Source organism: Podarcis erhardii (assembly GCF_964252035.2).
Source record: "Podarcis erhardii genome assembly, chromosome: 10".
NCBI lineage: Eukaryota > Metazoa > Chordata > Lepidosauria > Squamata > Lacertidae > Podarcis > Podarcis erhardii.
Genome location: NC_138500.1, coordinates 20,034,466 through 20,054,771, shown reverse-complemented (window position 1 = coordinate 20,054,771; position 20,306 = coordinate 20,034,466). Strand labels below are relative to the sequence as shown.

Genomic DNA, 20,306 nt, shown 5'->3' with positions numbered 1-20,306 from the left:
CAATTTTCCTTTCTTTTTCAGTCTTAAATTCAGTTATTCCGCATCCTCATGAAAATTTGCCATTGTTTTGATGTGAATTTCTCCTAACACACATTTTTGTATGCTGTTTTGACTAATGTGCACAATTTGCGAGCACTTCCTCCTAATATAGTTCACCCTGAATGTTATTTTCACTAACAAATGCATCTTTTGTTTTGGTTCAAGCATTTGTTCAAGAAGTGCTAATTAGATAGTTTCCCATTAAAATGCAAACAAAATTGGATTTCTCCCCGAACCCTAAACACACAACTTGTGACTTGGATGTGACCCTACCGACCCAATGACTAACGCTCCTCTCCCTTAGAGCACACATTTTGCTATAGCAGTCTACATTATGTTAACAAGCAGCATTTGAAAAAGGGAATAAGAACATAAGATGAGCCTGCTAGATGGGGCCACGGGCCCATCTAATCCAAAATCCTATTCTCACAGTGGCCAATCAAGATGCCTCTAAGAATCCTGCTGCATTACCATCGCTTTACACACACAAGTTGGAGTTGTCATTTGTGACTTTGGGAAATAATGCTGAAGAATAAACTTCCCAGGCATAGCATGCAAATTCTCACCTGTCCACTTACTGTTTCATTGCTTTCTGGCCTAATGAGCACTAATAAAGGTGCATGTATCTTAGATTCAGTGTGGTGGTTCTGTTGCTAAGCGGCTGTCTTTAATTTTTAAAATACTGTCAAAAGTTCTCCTGAGCAGATTTGGAAATGAACTGAGGACATGTAACACCCACCTCAAGATGAACAGTGACTTTTATGAGCTGAATTCTTCTTCAGCTCAGAGAAGCATTCTGACCCACCTCTATTGCCCAGAAGCAGTTGGTAAAGAGGGGCACCTCTGTGGACCTGGCATTCCAGCAGTGGCATTTCTGGTACTTACCACAAAGGAGGAAGAGGTGGTAGGGACACTAGGGCTATAAGGGGAACACTGGTGGACCAAGCTCCTGCTCCTGCACCTAAGCAGCCCTGACCTCCCTGCCGCCGCATCTCTCCCCACTGGCCGCTCCTGCTGCTGACACTTCCCACTACTGAAAGTTGTCACCCTTCCCTTTGTCAGTTGAGTGGGAGCAGCAACAAAGGTGACAACCAGCTACAGGAGGAGTTTCCCTCCTCTCTCCTCCCTGTCATGTTGGCTGACCATGCGCTAGGTTGTGAGGAACATGAGACATGCAGTTCTTCCATATGCGAGGGGGGAATTAATCTACTTTGCAGGTGGCCCATGTAGTGTCCTCTAGATCCCATGAAGTGACCTCCAACCCTTTCTGCAAAACACCACATTTATTTATTGTCCTGTCTGGAAACCCAAATGAGGAGAACAAGTCATTTCCTCGTTTTCTCCTCCGTTCAGGGACCAGCCACCTTCCAACTTAAAGAAGGCCCGTTAACGAGAGAAATTCTTCATTCCACGGAAATTAGGCTGAAACCGGGAACGCCCCAGGGCAAGTTCACAGAATTCCAAACCCCCATCCGCACCGTTGTCTTCTCAAAACTCCAAAACCTAAGCCTTTATCAGTTTGGTCCCCAGCCTTGCCTCAAGATAATGGGGAATCCGCTTTAAGGGAGACTTCAGAGCTGACTCGGATGAGCTGCAACCCATTATGGAGTCAGCCCTAGAGTAGTTCCACCTCCAGAATGCCAGACTGGAGCCTGTCCATTGGACTTTGTTTTTTTGACACCAAAGAGACTGCATGCCTTCATCTTTGAAGTCTGTCCTTGAGCTTTGGCGACTGCTTAGTCGTCTTCTGCCTGCTGGCATGAGTCGGTGTCTTCAGCGGTTGTGAAGATGTGGGCCGCAGCTGCTCTCTTCTCCTTTTGGTCAGCAGATCCCGCATTGCTTGCATCAGCTGCTGCACTTTCCTATCCTGCACTCGGAAGAAGAGTTCCGCCAAGCTGGCAGTAGGTTGAAGGTACTTTTGGGGCTTGGGGATCTCCTCCTGTTGCGTGACAACAATGGGGCTTGTTGCGGTCGGCAGCAGAGTTGAGGTCCCAACCACATCCTCAGGCTTAGCTTTCTGATGCTCCGTGGAAGTCGAGGTGATGACAGTAGGCTTGCTCGAGCTGGACTGGGGAGTCTCTTTCTGGGCAACAGAGGGCGTTGAGACAAAAGGTTGGGGAGAAGTCGTGATTGTGGAGGATGTGGTCACCGTGGGCGCTTTGGTGGTGGTGGCCTCTTTGGGCAGGGTGGGAGATTCAGAGACACAGAGGCACAGAGCTTTGGCAGAGGTAGTTGTGGATTCGGCAGTGGTAGTAGTAGTGGGGTTTGTGGCAGAACTTTCTGCAGCAGTGGTGACTGTGCTGTTAGGAGGCTCAGAAGAGAGCTCTGCAGTTGTGGCAATGCTAGTATTGTGGGGAGCATCAGTGGTTATATTGCTTTTTGTGGCGGAAGGGCTCGTGGGAAAGGATGCTGCACTCGTGGCTTCAGATCCTGTGGTGGTAAGATCAGGAGAGGATTCTGTGAAGGTGGAGAGTTCAGTGGTGGTGTCCAGTGTAGGGGGAGATTCGGTAGCGTTTGAGGCAGAGTGAGTAGTAATGGAGGTGGGGGTGGAGGTGGGGGAAGGGGAAGGGGTGAGGGAGGAGGAGGAGGGGGAGGAGGGGGTGGAGGTGGGGGAAGGGGTAAGGGAGGTGGAGGAGGTGGGGGAGGAGGTGGAGGTAGGGGAAGGGGTGAGGGAGGTGGAGGAGGGGGTGGAGGTGGGGTAAGGGGTAAGGGAGGAGGAGGTGGAGGTGGAGGTGGAGGTGGGGGAAGGGGAAGGGGAAGGGGAAGGGGAAGGGGTGAGGGAGGAGGAGGTGGAGGTGGAGGTGGAGGTGGGGGAAGGGGAAGGGGAAGGGGTGAGGGAGGTGGAGGAGGTGGAGGTGGAGGAGGGGGTGGAGGTGGGGTAAGGGGTAAGGGAGGAGGAGGAAGTGGGGGAGGGGGTGGAGGTGGGGGAGGTGGGGGAAGGGGTGAGGGAGGTGGAAGAAGTGGAGGTGGAGGTGGAAAGCTCATCAACAAATTCTTGAAGTTCCATGGCAGCAGAGGTAGAGTTGTACTGAATAAAGGACTCTGTGGACGTTGCCACAGTGGTGGTGAGAGGTTCAGGAAAACTCCCACTGGCTGAGACTGGAGGAGAGGGGCTGAGGAGCTGAGGCGAGGGTTCTGCAGCAGTTGAGGTAGCAGTGGATACAGGAGGCTCAGGAGAAGACCCTGAAAGCACTCCAGGCGAGAGCTCTGTAGTGGTTGGGGCAGAAGTCATATTGGAAATGGACTCCGCAGTGGCAACAGTATCAGTGGTGGTGAGAAATGCAGGAGTAGTCCCTGTGGCAGAGGTGGGCGTGGCCATGGGGGGCTCGGTAAAGAACTTTGCAGTGGGTGGGTCAGGAGTAGTGACAAGAGGCTCCAGCAGAGATTCTGATGCGATGGTGGCAACACTTTGGGCGAGGTTCTTGAGCGAAGACTCTTCGATAAGTTCCAATGGGGATTTAGTTGCAATGGTGGTTGTAGAGGACGCATGGGAAAGCTCTTCTAAAATGTCAGGCAAGGGCTCTGCAGTAGATTTGTCAGAAGTGACAGCGAGAAGCTCAGGAGCCAACTCTGTGGCAGCCAGAGCAGCAGGAGCGCGGAGAAGCTCAGAAAATAACTTAGCAGCATCTGTTGTAGAGGGCGACACGGCTGCGAGAAGCTCAGGAAACAACTCTGGGGTGGTCATGGAAGCTGCAGGAGAGGCCCTGAGCAGGTTAGTCAAAGCTTCTTCTATAGATGATTGCACAATCTCATCAGGTTCTGTCGGGGGGCTGATGATCTGTAAAAATGTCCTTGCTTTGTTCCTGTCACCTGGGCACGGAACCCTCTAAACAGAAAAATAAAATCAGCATGCAAAACGGAAACAGAAATCTTCCTCTAGGGTGCTACAGCTCATCAAAGCTATCAGTTCTCTGCCTTTCTTTTGAACGAGGCTGCGTACACCTCTTACATTTTAAGCAAATTTATTGGGAGCTCTAGTTCCCCCCTCACAGAGCACCCTTAAGAAACTACAGTTCCCAGGATTCTTGGGGTGGGTGGAGCTATGTGCTTTAAATGTCTGGTGTTGCATGCAGCCAGAAATCGGGACTCCTCCTTATTTCTCTAGGAAGATGCTTTATACTGAGTCAGAACCATTGGCCCATCTAGCTCAGTACAGTCTACACTGACTGGCAGTAGTTTTTCTGGAGACATGGGGGGTTGAGCCTGGGACCTTCTGAATGCAAGACTTGTGCTCTACTGCAGAGCTGCATCCCTTTCCCAAGGGTTAGGCCAAAAGGGAAAACCTCACATCTGAAGCTTTCAGAAACAGATTGAACTGACCCACATAAAAACTAAACATCCTTTTTTCAACCACCACCACCCCTTCTTCTCGAGGCCTGGGGCAGAGATGGCAACCTTCTCATTCCACATACAGAAGCTCACCTTACACCTTAACAACAACGGTAGAGATGGGGTCACATCCTCCACCACAGCTGAGGGGAGCCAACTACTTTAGGGAGCACAAGGCCTAGGAACAGACAAAGCTGCCTTCTTTAGGTTGTGTAAACATGACACCTTAAAAGTGCATCCTTTCCCTCAAAGAATTCTGTGCTCTGTATTTTAACTCTCACGTATTTATGATTCCCAGCAACTGTTAACAAAGCCCAGTGCCCAGATTTCTCTGAGGGGAAATGTGTTTTAAAGGTATAACATGTATATAACCTCATACTGAGTCAGACCACTGGTCCGCCAGCTCAGTACAGTGGTGCCCCGCAAGACGAACGCCTCGCAAGACGGAAAACCCGCTAGACGAAAGGGTTTTCCGTTTTGGAGGCGCTTCGCAAAACGAATTTCCCTATGGGTTTGCTTCGCAAGACGGAATGACTTGCGAGTTCCTGCGGGTTTCCCCCCTTCCCCCCCCTTTTCCTAAGCTGCTAAGCCGCTTACCAGCTGATCTGCTGATAAGCCGCTTATCAGCTGATCCGCTAAAAGCCGCTAAACCGCTAATAGCGCTAATCCGCTAAGCTGTCAATGGGCTTGCTTCGCAAGACGAAAAAACCGCTATACGAAGAGCCTCGCGGAACGGATTAATTTTGTCTTGCGAGGCACCACTGTACTGTCCACAAACTGACTGGCAGCCATTGTTCACATACGGCAAGATTGATAAGCAAGAACAGACCATGACTTACGAGCATGGTTTGTTCATGGTTAACAAACCTTGGTGAAGCCCCCACATCTGGTTCAGACAATCCAATTAAACCATGGTTTCTAACTATGGTTAAGTGTTATGTGCAGAGCGAATGAATGGTGTATTCAGTGAGACCTAAGTTATAGTGGGATCAAACCTGCTTTCCTTGAAAGGCTCTCCCCTTCTTTTTTATCTACCTCTGCCATAGCTCCTTGTTTTCTTGGGCTATCCTTTCTTCCTAATAGATTTCCCAGGCTCGCCTCTTTCCCTCACCTTCACATAGTACTTCCTCAAGGCGCAGCGATAAAAAGCAAGGTTACAAAAATCTGGGAAAGTTGAATGTTCTTCCAAGTCAGAGCACACCCGCCCTAGGAGAGAGAGAGGCTGAGAGTTAGAGAAGAGCATATGATCTATCCCTTCCCACTCCTTCCATTTGATCTCAGTTGGGAGACACTGCCTACCACAGCTTCACTGTAATTGTGATTGTATCATCATGGTCCGCACCAGGGGTGACAACTTGAATAAAATATGGAGGGAGGGCAGGTGAGTCCCACATAATCAATCACAGGATGACACATGCACGCCATTTGAATGGCAATGCCCATCGACTGGCGGGCAGCCCCCTCAAATATTTTATTAGGGGGCCAAAGGGACTTCGGCCCCAAGGAGTTGGCTCCTATGGTCCGTGCCCACTGTTGGGAATCTGAAAGAGGGGTGTGCAGTAGGGGTCTCCTTTCATTAAATTAATTGCAGTTACAACTTTGAGATCAGCACTGTTATCAGCGCCAGCAGTTGCTGGCTTGTGACTCAGAAGGGCTCGTCATCAGTCCAGCCTGGCTCTGCCACCTTGCTGGGGTCTGAGCAGTGGGCAAGCAGCAGGGCTACTTTCCAAAAAGACCATCTGTGGTGGTTGCCCCATCATTTTAATTTATCCAAAATTTAATGTTGCCAGGTACAGAGTTATGGGACTCCCGAGCCAAGGAGATAAGTAACTGTATAACCTTTAGAAGACATCTGAAGGCAGTCCTGTATAAAGGTAAAGGTACCCCTGCCCATACGGGCCAGTCTTGACAGACTCTAGGGTTGTGCGCTCATCTCACTCTAGAGGCCGGGAGCCAGCGCTGTCCGCAGACACTTCCGGGTCACGTGGCCAATGTGACAAGCTGCATCTGGTGAGCCAGCACAGCACACGGAACGCCGTTTATCTTCCCGCTGGTAAGCGGTCCCTATTTATCTACTTGCACCCGGGGGTGCTTTCGAACTGCTAGGTTGGCAGGCGCTGGGACCGAGTGACAGGAGCGCACCCCGCCGTGGGGATTCGAACCGCCGACCTTTCGATCGGCAAGTCCTAGGCGCTGAGGCTTTTACCCACAGCGCCACCCGCATCCCTAGTCCTGTATAGGGAAGTGTTTTTAAAATGTTTTATGTTTAATTTTGTTTTTATGTCAGAAGCTGTCCAGAGTGGCTGGGGCAATCCAGTCAGATGGGTGTGTAATAATAATAATAATAATAATAATAATAATAATAATAATACGTTCCTATTTTCATCGGAGAAATGTTGGAGGGTATGCAACAATGTCTGTAGGGCTCCACATTGGCTATCTCTGCAGTAGGCGCTGATGCAAGTGTGGTTCCTCACATTTTAAACACATCCAAAACAAGACTGCCAGTCAGGTTTGGCAAAAGTTATTTTAGTTAAGGTTTCAGAGGAGCTGAAGTCTTGCAAAGAGCTCTGTTATGATCTAAGAGCTGGGGTTTCCCCAAGGCTAGTCCCAGTCAGTTTACAGAAAAGGTGGGACAACCCTGTCATTCTTATTGTTTACCTTCAGGAACGACTCCATGGTTTTCGTACTGGTCCAGTGCCCGGATCAAGGAATTCTGGCAGCCATACATGGCTCTTAAGAAGCAAACAGCACGGATTCGACGAGGGCTATGAAGGATGCTAAAGAAGTGCTCATATTCGGCATCTGAGAGTGGCATTCCAGCTAGCGATGGCTCTTGTATCTGTGTGTCTGCTGCAGCGAGGAGCCATTTTGAGAGTACTGCGCAGACCAAACAAAAGAGGCAAAGGAGTGAGCCTTGGCTTAAGCCTCTATAATTTGTATCAAGGTTGCAAGGCATAGATCCCTCAACTTGGGCTGCTGTGCTTTGAATGCCAGCGCTGGTTTTTTTAAAGCCCCGGAGCATCCTTGGCCACAGGGGACGATGTTGACTGAAGGATTCTGTGGCCCTGTCTCTACACTGTAGGGTCATGGAGTAAGGAAATGTGTATATCAGCCCTAGCCAGCATTCCCATCAGCCCCAGTCTGTGCCTGGCTGGGGCTGATGGGAGTTGTAGTCTAAAACATCTGGAGAGCCCTGGGTTGGCCAAGCCTTGGGCAGATAAACGGTCTCACTCACCAAGAGCAAACAGGGACACCTGTGTGGCTGCATGCTCCCTCATCTTCCTTGCTGAGGCTTTGGGCACAGGGTCCGTCTAAAGGAGGAACCATTAGCAGGCTGTACAGATAAAGGAAGTTCCTGGGATCTTTTGAATCCTCACTTTATTCTGTTTGCTGGACCACTGCTTTGGTGGGGTATCAAGGGAAAGCGGCATGAAAGGCCAACCAGGAGCTCCTGCCGTGGCCTAGGTAACCAGGAATGCTTGTGACATCACTGGGCAGCAAGGTTCTTCCCTTCTCAGCTTTGCCAGTGAAATGGTGTGGCCTGATTCTGTGTTGCTTCTTCTCTTCCTGTGAAACTTGCCGCTTTTGATGGCGGAGCCAGCTGGGCATGAACTTGGCTGTCATCTCTCTCAAGAAGTAAGGATGGTGGTGAGTACTCCTTTGAGTGCGGCTACAACCTTTTTATCAGTTTTAAATCTGTGGGGGCAATTTTTTAATCAGACTGGCTGAGAATCCTGTATTATTTTTTAAAACTGCTTATGTTCTGACGTATGGGTATCGCAGGGACTGCAAAATGAATTATGGAGAGAAGGGGAACCTTCCACGAACCTGCCTGGCCTCTCCCAGCAAGTCTTTCAGTGGCCAATCTCTTTGCAACTTAGCAGAAGGAGCAGTGAGGCCAATTCTGGCCTATATCTGTTGAAATGTTTTGATCTTTGTAAACTGATGATGATAATTATAATTATTTACATTTATATCCCAATGTTCCTCAAAGGAACTGGTGGCATAGATGGTTCTCACTCTCATCGTTTTATCCTCACAAGAACCTTGTGAGGTAGGGTTAAACTGAGAGTCGATGACTGGTCCATGGTCACAGTGTGAGCTTCATGGCTGAGTGGAGACTTGAACCCTGGTCTCTCAGGTGCAAGTCCAACACTCTAACCACTACATCACACTGGCTCAGGAAGAGACCTCTGCCTGAAACTCAGGATAACTACTACCTGTGAATATGCACAATAATGCTAGCTGTTTCAATGTTCTGACTTGGTACCAAGGTTTGTTCCTGTGTACTTTTTATATCAATTACGGTAGTTCACACATTAGCTTTGCGTTGTCAAGCACACCATAATAAAGCACAAAAGAATCGAGTGATATATCTGAATGAGAGAACTTCGCCCTTGCAATATATATATTATTTGGGTATGTGTGTAGAAAACTAGCAAACCTAATAGACCTGGCAAGCCTGTAGGCCTGAACCTATTAGCCAAGCCTACTGCATTTTGTAGGGCTTGTATAAGCCTAAATATTTTTGGGGTTGCAGTTTTAAGGTAGGGTTGCTTCCTATGTGATTTACCGTACTTATGTGGGCTACTTACTCATTTGAAAAACATCGAAAAGCACCGTGTGCTGTAAAAACAACAACAACATACCCTGGTTTTCATTTCTATATTAGATAGCATGCACTGTCATATGTGACAAACTGAAGATTGACTGTTCTGTGAGAGGTATAAATAAAACTACAAGAAAAACAACAAGCACAGTCTGCAATGCAAAGCTGGAAGCAATACAAAGTAATCCCAAACCCACTTATATGCAAATAAATTTGATTACAATCAGTGGAGATTACTTCCAAATAAATAAGGTTACAAATAGGATGTAAACAAGAGATGCTAACACCTGAAGGGATTAAATAAAACAAGAGAATACAGCAGTGGTTGCAAGCAAGGGTTAATGCTCAAGGGGGGAGGGAATACAATTTAGAAAACCTCATATTTAAAAGGTAGGATGAACTGCAAAGAGGGGGGTTAGAGGTCTTTCCTCCTTTCTCCCCCCCTTTTGCATTTGAGTCTAGGCACTTTAAGTGCTTCTACATAGCTTTGAACATTGATTCTGATTTGTTTGCAGGAAGATTTCCCAATGCTGGCTACTTAACAAACATTTATTCTACAAGTTTGTTGTGCAAGACCTCCCAATCAACGGTAATGGCACGACCCGAATTTTCTGGTATGTGATTGAATTTCCACCTGAAAACAGAAAGTTTAGAAAAGTCTTGCCAAAACTAATTTAAATCCGTGGATTGAAGTGCACCTAACCTGCAGTGTAGTCCTGTGCATGCTTACTCAGAAATAAATGCCACTATGTTCAGCGGCACTTGCTACCAGGGACATGTGCTTGGGGTGGGAATCTTGGCATAGGATGGCAGTCTATGCTAAATGCTTTAGTGTGGCATTGCAACATTTCTTTGTCTTGTTATCTCCTTTATGAAAGGCAGCAGCAGCAGGTGCATATTGAAGCATGGACAGTTACAAAGCATACAGTGGTTTCTCACACTGAGTGGGCAATGCTAAATATTGTCCCTTTGGAAGTATCCTTATATCATCCCATGGATATTTTCTCAGAAACAAGTCCTGCTCTTCTACCTAGGGTTGCAGCTTTATGATTTTCCATCCCTTTGTTTTGAAGTCTGTCCCCTTGTTTAGGTTTCTACTGTTTCATCTATTGTTGTTTTTATATTCTAATTCTCTCTCTCTCTCTCTCTCTGTGTGTGTGTATAGTCTCACGCTTCAATAAAACATCCAAGTAAGCTACCTCACAGGGTTGTTGCGATGTATCAAATCAAACTGGGGAGAATCATGTAGATCCTTTTTGAAGAAAAGGCAGAATGCAAATGCAATAAATAAAATAAGTGTGTATAGGACTGCAGTCTTAGCAGGCTTCTGATGCCACCCGTTGCTGTTGTTGGTTTTTGCATTAAGACTGACTGGGAAACCTATACCAGACTTTCCCTACGATTAAGTCGTCCTGGTGTAGTGGATAAGAGCGTGGGACTAGGACCTGCGAGACCAGGGTTCAAATCCCATGAAGTTCAATGTATTCCTACCTCGCAGGGTTGTTGTGGGGGTTTAAATGAGGAAAGGGATGTACATGCCACCTCGGGCTCTTGGAGGAATGGGATGTTAGCGCAAATAAAATAGAATAAAATAAAAATAAACGGGGAATACTCCTGAGTGTACATGCTGCGAGACAACTTCCCATTGGTGACGAAACGGCGCGCGCGGAGGCGGTGTCAGGTTGTTCTTGTTGTGTTTCTTTCCCCGGGCGGCCCACTCGATTGGCTCACGGGACTTTTCCCTAGCCAATAAAATTTGGGCGGGGGAAAAACCCAACCCGCCCGGTCAGGCGGGGCCTTAATAGCAGAGTGGCTCGCTCCTTCTCTCGAGAAACCTCTGACGTCAGCGGCGAGGGAGGCGGGCCGAAGCAGCTCTTCGCAGTTTGGCGCGCTTTCGAGCAGCTCCAGTAGGGTCCGAGGCGGCGGGATATGGGGGCGGGGGGAGAGAGTGGCCGCAAAGGGACAAGAAGGTGGGGTAAGAGGTGGCTGAGTAGGGCGCTTCGCGGAGGGAAATAGAAACGTGCTCCAGGAATCGTGTGCTCTCTTGCCAGGAGGTACAGTGGGACCTCTCTTTTGGGGGGGGGGGCGCGGAGGGGACGCGGAAAGCTCCTACCAAGTCAAACTGTTGGTCCGCTTAGCTCAGCGTGGTCTACGCTGACTGGCAGCAGCTGTGCAAGATTTGCAACAGGAGTCTTCTTTAGGCGTACCTGCAGGCGCCAAAATTAGAACCTGGGAGGTTTTTCCATGAAAAACGCTGTGGCCCTCATAGGATTGTGTTGCAAGCCCAGCCCAGCCTCCTGCCCCCCCAACACTGAGGCTCTAAAATGCCGCCTTCTCGCCTCCTGAGATGTTAGCCAGGGCTTGCAATGAAATCATATGCATGTGTGTGCAGGATGGCATATATGTTTTTCTGAACCACCAGTAGCCTATCTTGTTTTAAGTACTTGGCCAATTGTGCAACAAGTACAGAGTATGAAAGGGAGAGATGCTCCATGGTGTACGGGTGAATATGCAGCCTTCCCTGTCTCACTAATATCTTCGAATTACTGTAGTTTGTCCTGGATAACACAAACAGGAAGCAGCACAAAAGCTGAGGGGCATATGGGAGAGGGGTGTGTGTGTGTGTATAGAGGGAGTGTTCAAAGATGCCAACTCCCCCCACCAGCAGTCTTGAAGAGGTAGAGTCTAGAATTCTACCATTTTAAGCGGCATAATGTAGGCCCAGTATTAAGGTTGAAGCTAGAGTTGGCAAAATTGCAAAAAACATGACGTTTTTGAGCTATTTTTTGGGATAATAGGCAAAACCAACACTGCTGACATGGGCTGCCATACGTCCGGATTTCCCCAGACGTTCTTTGCTGATTTCTGCCTGGACGCTACTGCCAGCTGCAGTATTCCAGATATGTCCTGACCTATGCCAGTCTTAGTTGAAGCTGGTTGTGTAGAATGCTGCACCGGTAAGCAGCGTTTGGCCACCTTGTTGGCGCAGTTAACACAAGCTGCATAGCTCATCTGCTTTGCATGCAGAAGATCAATCCCTGGCACCCCCAGATAATGCTCCTTGCCTGAAGCCCCAGAGGGCCACTGCCAGTCAAGGTACTGAGCTAGTTAAACTAATGGTCTGGCCTGGTAGGAGGAATCTAGCAATGCTGCAGTCTTTTGAGAGAAGAAGAAGAAGAAGAGTTTGGATTTGATATCCCGCCTTTCACTCCCCTTCAGGAGTCTCAAAGCGGCTAACATTCTCCTTTCCCTTCCTCCCCCACAACAAACACTCTGTGAGGTGAGTGGGGCTGAGAGACTTCAAAGAAGTGTGACTGGCCCAAGGTCACCCAGCAGCTGCATGGCATAGCAGTTAGAGTGTTGGGCTAGGACCTGGGAGACCAGGGTTCACATATCCACTCAATCATGAAGCTCAGTGTGTGACCTTGGGCCAGTCATGGTCTCTCAGCCTAATTTAACCTCAAAAGTGTTGTCAGCATAAAAAGGGGAAGAGGGGGGAAAGGAAGTTGCAGCACCTTGAGCTCCTTGGAGGAGCAGCGGGATACAAATGTAATAAATAATGACAATAATAAGGTGGTTTGGAATGCTTTGTAGGTATTTGGCGTAATCTTTGATAGATTCTACTGTTGGCTGGGTTCCTGGGATAACTTCAGATGTGCACATAATGGGAGAGGGCCATCTTTACCATCCTCCACAAGGCCTCCCTTGTGCTCGTGTAATGTTTCATTTCAGCTGTGTTGATAATGTCCTTTTTGGCCGCCTTTGTAGAAATGCTATTTTATATATAGTCAGGGGTGATTCAGAATACTGCTTTATGGGTTTCTTTTTCATTGCAGGAGATGGCTGGGGAGAGCCAAGAAGAAGCCAAAACAAAGTTTCCATTTCCTTATGTGCCATACCCCATTCAAGAAGAATTCATGACTAAACTCTATCAGGTCTTGGAGACTGGGAAGATTGGTATATTTGAAAGCCCAACCGGCACAGTAATTCTCTCTTTATTTTTTAATAATATTTGAAGCGCTGACGATTCCTCATCCTTCTGCTACCTAGGCCTCAAGGTGGCTGTATGAGCTTCATGTGGCTGGAGAAGGAATGACTTGCAACATGGAGGAAAGGCTCTCAGGACTTGGTTGCAGCCAGGGAGTGGGGTACTGTGGAAGGAGGGGAGGGAATGGGAGAAATAGTGTGGTGTGCTGCTTAGGAACATAAGAAGCTGCCTCACAGCAAGACAGACCATTGGCCCACTTTGCTTGGTGTCGTCTACACTGACTGGCAGCAGCTCTCTGGGGCTCATACAGGACTTTATCCTGGTCCTACCTGGGAAATACTGGGGATTAAGCCCAGTGTGCAAAGCACATGCTCTACCACTGAGCTACAGCCCTTCCCCAAAGTGCTGTAGCCACCCAGAATTCTTGGCTATGTGGGTTGCAGCAATAATCTGTCATTGTGAATAGACAACAAGCAGGTATTGGCTTGTTGGGAACAGTAAGTAATGTTTGGGCTTTTGTATTCTAAATTTAAATGCTGCTGCCTAGATTCTTGAATAAGTGGTACTAAGACAACAGCAGCAACTCTGAATTTTATTTTTAGGGGAAATCTTTGAGTCTCATTTGTGGAGCCCTCTCGTGGCTCCGAGACTTTGAAGAGAAAAAGAGACAGGAAGAGGCCCGCCTGCTGGCAAACGGAAGTAATGGGAAGAGTGCCAAAGAGCAGCCTGAGAAGGGAAGCCAGGCATCGGCCGGGGAGCCCGACTGGATCACCCAGTTTGTGCAGAAGAAAGAAGAACGGGAAATGGTCCACAGGCTGAAGGTAATGCTGCTTATTAATCAGAGCAAAACCTGTCTAGGTGGCGAATTCAGAGATGTAACTAAAAGAATAATGAGAACATTAAAAAAATAACCAAGAGATAGCAAAAGCCTTGCTGGATCACGCCAAAGGCTCTTCTGGTCCAGCATCCTGTTCTCACAGTGCTAAACAGATGCCTGTGGCAGATGCCTGAAAGCAGGACCAAAGTGCAGCAGCAAATCTCCCCACCTGTGAATCCCAACAACTTGTATTCACAGGCATACTGCCTCGCTAACAGTGGAGGGAGGCACAGTCAGTAGACAGTGGATGTAGGAATCCTGATTCATCTTGTAGCTTCAGTTCTTCTCTCTGAGCCATGTACATTTAGTATTACCCTTAAATCTTTGGCATGTGCCATCTCTTTAAAGAACCCAGAAATACTAGTTTAATATAGAATAATAATTTGTAACTCCAAGCCAGAAAGAGAATTGTGTCCAAACCATAAGGAAAATATTTAATTGGAACATTTAAAACTCATGGCGTATGGCTCCAGTCCTGCATACAGCCAATAGCTGGAAAAATTATCTCCAGAGGAGTATAAGATGGCAGCCTTTCCACCTCGAATACCAGAACAAAAAAAATTGCAAATATTTAATAGAGAACTAAATAAGTATTTGCTCACAAGTCTCATTTTACTCAAAAGTTCTCTTAGAAAATGCTTCTTAAGCTATTTAAAAAAAAAGAGATTCTGGTTAGTAGCATCTTCTTGAAATGTACCAGGTGCTACAGTTCCTTGTTAAATATGACAGTATCTATAGTGTTTCGTACTACTGCATAACCATCTTGATTCTGCCTGCCCATTGAGTGCAAGGTGAATTAGAAATGGGGGAACCATATAAAGTGAAAGATTCTTCTGGGATATTTTCTCACAAGCCTCTGCCATCTGTGTGAAAACTGAGTTACAGCTACTGTTTTAAAACCTTATGCACCAGGTGGTCTAGAAACATATATAATCTAGGAAAGACTGAAGCTGGGAGGCTCTAACGTGCTTGGGATTCACAGTGGGTATGAAAACGGCATGCTGTTTTCGTTCCAGGACTTGTGGTTGAGTTTCACAGACTTGTTTCAATTTTTAGGAGGAGCAGGTCAGGAGGAAGAAGCGAGAAGAACGTCTGGAGCAAATTCGCCACAACGCGCAGCTGAAATACACTTCTAAAAGAAAGGTGAGAGGACTCAGATACCACAGGCCTATCCTTCGGTTGCCAACAGCACAATCCCAACCATGTTTAATTGCAGCTTTGTTGATAATTTGTGGTTCCCGGAATGCTGAGAGTTCCGTGGTTCGTGTATTGAACGCTAACTAACTATTGGTGGGGAGAAAATGATGTAAAACTTAGCCAGGGGAGTAGAATAAAATGACTGGCACCCTAAAGAGGAATACTCTGCACTTGTTGAAGGCCCCACTTGTTATTCTTTATAAGGCTGCTGTATTGAGTGGTTGGGTCCCCCCCGCATTTGCTTTGATTGCTCTTCTTATTGACACAGTAGTTGCCTACTGCTTGTGTTCTCCGAGAAATTTCAAGGAGTACAAATTGCATTTTTCTCTGGTTTCTGGGGGTTGAACACTAAGCCCCTTAAACACTAAGGGTTTGGAGGCTACTCTCTGAAGCCTTTCCTTATAGGACAGTGTAATGGTTCTAGGGGTTGCTCGTGCGTAAGTCGTCGCCACACCTGGCTGAGTCACCTGGGTGAACCCTTTCTGTCCGGACAGCCACCCATCCGTGGCTGTCTCAGTCGCTGGCAGAATCCGTCAGTGGGCGTTTCTTGAACTTCTTCCAGCAAAGAAGTTCTTTGACTCCAAGTCTCCGCCTACTCTCCCTGCGCGGAAGCCTTCTACGCAGGGAGGGTGTGGGCAGTGGAGGACCCGTGCTCTCCCCGCTGGTCTCCGGCGAGGAGTCATGGAGCCTCCTCACCGATTCCCCCATCTGCCCCCCTTCTCCACTAGTGTTACGCTGATTTCCTTCCCCAGAAGATGGGCTGCTTCTCTCCCTCCCGGTACACTCTCCGGAATCCCTCTGGAGCCCTCCCTCCTCCTCTGGCTCCAATGGCAGTTCCCTGACAGACAGTGAGCCAATTGACTTGGAGGGGCTGACAGTTCCATTATGCTTATTTCAGAGGATGGAGGAGGAGGAGGCAATGCAGTTACTCCAGCTCAGTAAGGACATGTTGTCTCACCCGGATGAGTTGGGTACTTTGGAGCCATTGGATCAGAGTGAGGAAGATCTGATCCTTGCAGAGTATGAGAGCGATGAGGAGAAGAAAGTGGGAAGTAGGTAAGAACGGCAGTAAGATGGCAAGATAAAGGGGCAGCAGAAGCAGGCTACTTGAGAGCCAGTGTGGTGTAGGGGTTAAGAGTAGTAGATTCGTAATCTGGTGAACCGGGTTTGCTTCCCCACTCCTCCCCATGCAGCTGCTGGGTGACCTTGGGCCAGTCACACTTCTCTGAAGTCTCTCAGCCCCACTCACCTCACAGAATGTTTGTTGTGGGGAAGGAAGGGAAAGGAGAATGTTAGCCGCTTTGAGACTCCTTAGGGTAGTGATAAAGCGGGATAACTGTTGGTTTCTGTTTCCTTCACTGTGCAGCGAAATGCTTGTCACGGGACATTGTTTTGCATTCCACAGTCAGAGTACTGTTGGGTTCCCACGGGAATGGGAGACTGGATGTGATGTTCACTGGTTTCTTGTTTTTCACTGTTCTCTCGGTGTTCTTTGTTTCCGAGAGGAGTTGCTTCTCTGCCCTCACAGAGGCAAGATGCATGTTTGTATTCTCTCAGCATAGAAGTGTAAATAAAGTTAAGAATGTGGCACATACTGCTCATCCTTCCGCTATGTGGACTACTCTGTTTGGGCTCAAGATAAGACGGGCCTGTATCAGCTTCAGCTTCAGGTGGGCCGAACTCTTCTTCTCTTCTACTTGGTCCTACGATCGCATACTAGACCTAGTGGTCACCAAGAAGAAGGAAGCAGCAATTCACAAGCAGCGAAGGCCCCGTCTGCTCTTCTCATGAAGATTGCAGGCTCCCTCTAGGTGCAGAAGTGCAACTTGGGTTTAAGGGTTGGATGTGCCAGAATAATCCTCCTCTAATGCTGTGGATTGTCTTTTATGGCGTATCTTGAAAAGCATTTCACTCCATGTAAAAGAAAATATTTCATAGGAAGTCTCTCCCTCCCCCCTGGTGTTCTGCAAAGTTATCAGAAAAAATGAGGGGAAACTTATGTCCTCCCCACTCCATTTTTCCTCTTTTGCGCCTTCGCATTGCTAAATAGGAATGTGCTGGCTCTCTCTCGTATGTGGACAGAGACCTGCTTAAAGACGGGGAGAGAGGGTGTTCGCTGTGTCATACGTGCTCTGGATTATGACACAAATGTTTCAGAGGGGCTACAGGAAAGAGACACAATTGTGCTTTCACTCCTTAGGTTAAGTGAAGTAGATGATGATGAAGATATAGAGGAGGAGCATGTAACTAAGGTAAGGCTTCAAGGGGCATCTGGTTCCTGCTCCAGCAGCTGTCCTTCAAATCTGTAGGTGGGAAGTTTCATGACAAATTGGCAAGAATTCCCCCAGCTTCTAAGGCTCAAATTAGATAACTGCACACATACATACACACATAATACAGTTAAAATCCAGTGAGAATCCCATCTGACTCTCCTACCTTCAGTCCAGACACTATCTCAGTTGCTGAAGTCCATACCAAGTAGAAGAGCTTTGCCTATTTTTCAAATGATGTTCACATCTGCCTTTAGTGAGCCCAGGGTCAGGCTGATGCCGTTGCATACAAAATGTTTCCCTTCTGGCTGTTTGGTCCCTTCTGAGATGCATGGGCCCAAGCAGTTCCCTGAGCACTGTGAGTGCTGACTCTGGGCCAGACTGAGCCCCCCAGGAGCCAAAGTTTTGTATTCTTTGAGCAGGCCTTGCAGATGCCTCTGTCCTACTGCAGAAGCAAGGGAAAGAGCACAAATCCTGCATTTCTATCACATCTAAACTGGCCCTGTGTGAATTGGTTCCTGGTTGTGTTTCTCTTCTGTTTCTCTTCCTCAGATTTACTACTGCAGCCGAACACATTCGCAGCTGGCTCAGTTTGTACATGAGGTTCAGAAGAGCCCTTTCGGCAAGGAGACGCGACTGGTCTCCTTGGGGTCTAGGCAGGTGTGTAGCCCTCTGCTTTTCCTTGGGGAAGCTGGGTTGCTAATGAAATTTCCCTATGGGTGGAACTAGACAATGCTGACCACTGGGTTGCCATCGAAGTTAGCTAGCTGTTTTCCCACTTCCTCCTCCCCTTCCCTGGTCCATCCAGGTGTTCAGCCACATGTGTGAGGGCTGTGCACACTGCCCCTGCCCCAACCATCAGTCTGCGTACTGGCCCTGGCCCTCCATTCTGAAGGGAGGTTCTAATCACATTCAGCCTAAGGCACTTGAAAGCTTTATGGTGATTGCCCACACCACTTTGTTATCAGCGTATCCTCTTACAGAGAGGCTTCAAAATGGGCTGAAAATGTGAAGGTCAGGGACGAGGGTGAGGGGCACAAGCCCACACGTGGTATGTGCCCTCCCCGTCCATTTGCTGAATTCTTTAATACAGTGGTACCTTGGGTTAAGAACTTAATTTGTTCTGGAGGTCCATTCTTAACCTGAAACTGTTCTTAACCTGAAGCACCACTTTAGCCTATGGGGCCTCCCGCTGCTGCTGCGCCACCGACGTGCGATTTATGTTCTCATTCTGAAGCAAAGTTCTTAAACTGAGGTACTATTTCTGGGTTAGCGGAGTCTAACCTGAAGTGTATGTAACCCGAGGTACCACTGTGGAGCTGTTGAGTAAGGGTATGGAGTATCCTGCTTGCCTTGTGCGATCTTGCCCCCATCAGTCAATAAAATGGGGCAAGGGAACACTTGGCGTGATGATACTACGTCATGTGTCTCCCTTTCTAAACGTTTATGAGGAGAAGAGGAGGAACTGAATGTCATTGTGGAAACACCTTGTGCTCTACATCGTGTCTATTCTTAGAACTCCCTAGCATGGAAATAGTTTCTTGGTGGCACTTAGGAGCAGTTGAAACAGTGCTCTGTGTGTGTGTGTGTGTGTGTGTGTGTGTGTGTGTGTAGTGGAATGCCACAAGGTTATGAATTGCTGCATCCCCCCCCCCAGTTTGTTGTATTTTTAGGACCCGCCCTGATTTTTGTGACTGTATTCTCTGTAAATTTTTTAAAAGATTGTTATTGATGTTGCATTTTAAATGGTCATAACCCACCCTGGGACCTTAGACTGAAGGGCTGATGGTAATGATAATTATTTAATTAGTTAATTAAAATGTTCAAGATGCAAACCAGAAAATCCATCTTCAGAAATACAAATTCTGAGTAAGAAATTGGATACTGAGCAGCATGACACCCTTGCGATATTACAAATACTGAACACCCTTCGTCCTGGATTTGTGTGTCTGCAATGCTTATGGCACTTCATACCACACAAACGATAATCACAAATAGTTTTCCATTCCAAAGATTTTGAGGTGCTGGAGGGGGAAATATTTAAATATGGTTTATTAATTTTTTACCTATACATACACACAAAAAAGTATATAACTATACAGGGCGGCAGTCAGTGCTAGTCCAATTCTGAGTAGAGCCCTTGAAATTGATGGGCATAACTACCGTATTTTTCGTCCCATAGGACGCACCTAGTTTTTTGGGGGCGGAAATAAAGGGAAAAAAATTTCCCTTTATTTCCCCCCCAAAACCAGGTTGGGGAATCCAAACCAGGCCGGGGAACAGCGGGATGGCGGCGCTGCGCCTTCCCGCTGTCCCCCGAGCTTGTGGGGCTGCCAGATGTCTGCCCAAAGCGTGGGGCGCTCTGATTCAGCGCTCCCCGCACTCCGGGCAAGCAGGCTGCTATCCGCAGCCTAGGGAGCACTGTGCGAACTCCCGCGGATGCACACAGATTTCCCCTTCATTTTTGGAGGGGAAAAAGTGCGTCCTATAGGGCGAAAAATACGGTAACTTGGGTTCATTAATTTCAGTAGAACTTGGTTGAATACAACCCATACATTATGAATCAATTATTCTTGTGGAACATAATCCTATTACTTTTATTTCATTATTTATAAGTAATTATTCTAACATGCTGCTTTATAGATTTGTAATAAAGTCTTTCAATGTTTGTTATATTTCGTCTCAACCGCGAGAAAACCTCAAACAATTCGCCTCTCGTAATTCTGCTCCGTGTATGTTGTGAATGTCTCTCTCTATTTTTGTAACTGGTTTCTGCTTTTTCCTGCCTTACCTGTCTCAGAACCTCTGTGTGAACGAGGAAGTGAGGCACCTGGGAGCCGTTCAGCTCATCAATGACCGTTGTACGGAGATGCAGAAGAATAAACATGGTAGGAAAGTGTCACATGCTGGGAACAATGACTTAAATGGTGCCTAGTGTATTTCAATAAAACAAGGAACAGGTTGGTGATACAATGACTACTGCAATCGACACAA

At 47.5% G+C, this 20,306-nt stretch overlaps 1 protein-coding gene across 6 annotated transcripts in view; it reads left to right on the top strand.

Annotated features, from left to right (window-relative positions):
• The first annotated feature begins 7,873 nt into the window (after positions 1-7,873).
• Positions 7,874-20,306, top strand: part of DDX11 (DEAD/H-box helicase 11) — a 33,237-nt gene continuing 20,804 nt past the window's right edge. Inside the window, exons 1-9 of one of the 6 annotated variants that reach the window (XM_081878879.1) lie at positions 7,893-8,019; positions 9,496-9,594; positions 12,817-12,963; positions 13,571-13,789; positions 14,902-14,988; positions 15,941-16,098; positions 17,243-17,294; positions 17,865-17,972; positions 20,113-20,200. In XM_081878879.1, the coding sequence (XP_081735005.1) occupies positions 12,820-12,963; positions 13,571-13,789; positions 14,902-14,988; positions 15,941-16,098; positions 17,243-17,294; positions 17,865-17,972; positions 20,113-20,200 (856 nt within the window). In that variant the 5' untranslated portion in view covers positions 7,893-8,019; positions 9,496-9,594; positions 12,817-12,819. Of the gene's footprint in view, positions 8,036-9,495; positions 9,595-10,757; positions 10,893-11,821; positions 12,077-12,816; positions 12,964-13,570; positions 13,790-14,901; positions 14,989-15,940; positions 16,099-17,242; positions 17,295-17,864; positions 17,973-20,112; positions 20,201-20,306 lie in introns of those variants that run through there. The other 5 variants (XM_081878880.1, XM_081878878.1, XM_081878881.1 and 2 more) reach the window with 5 other exon arrangements.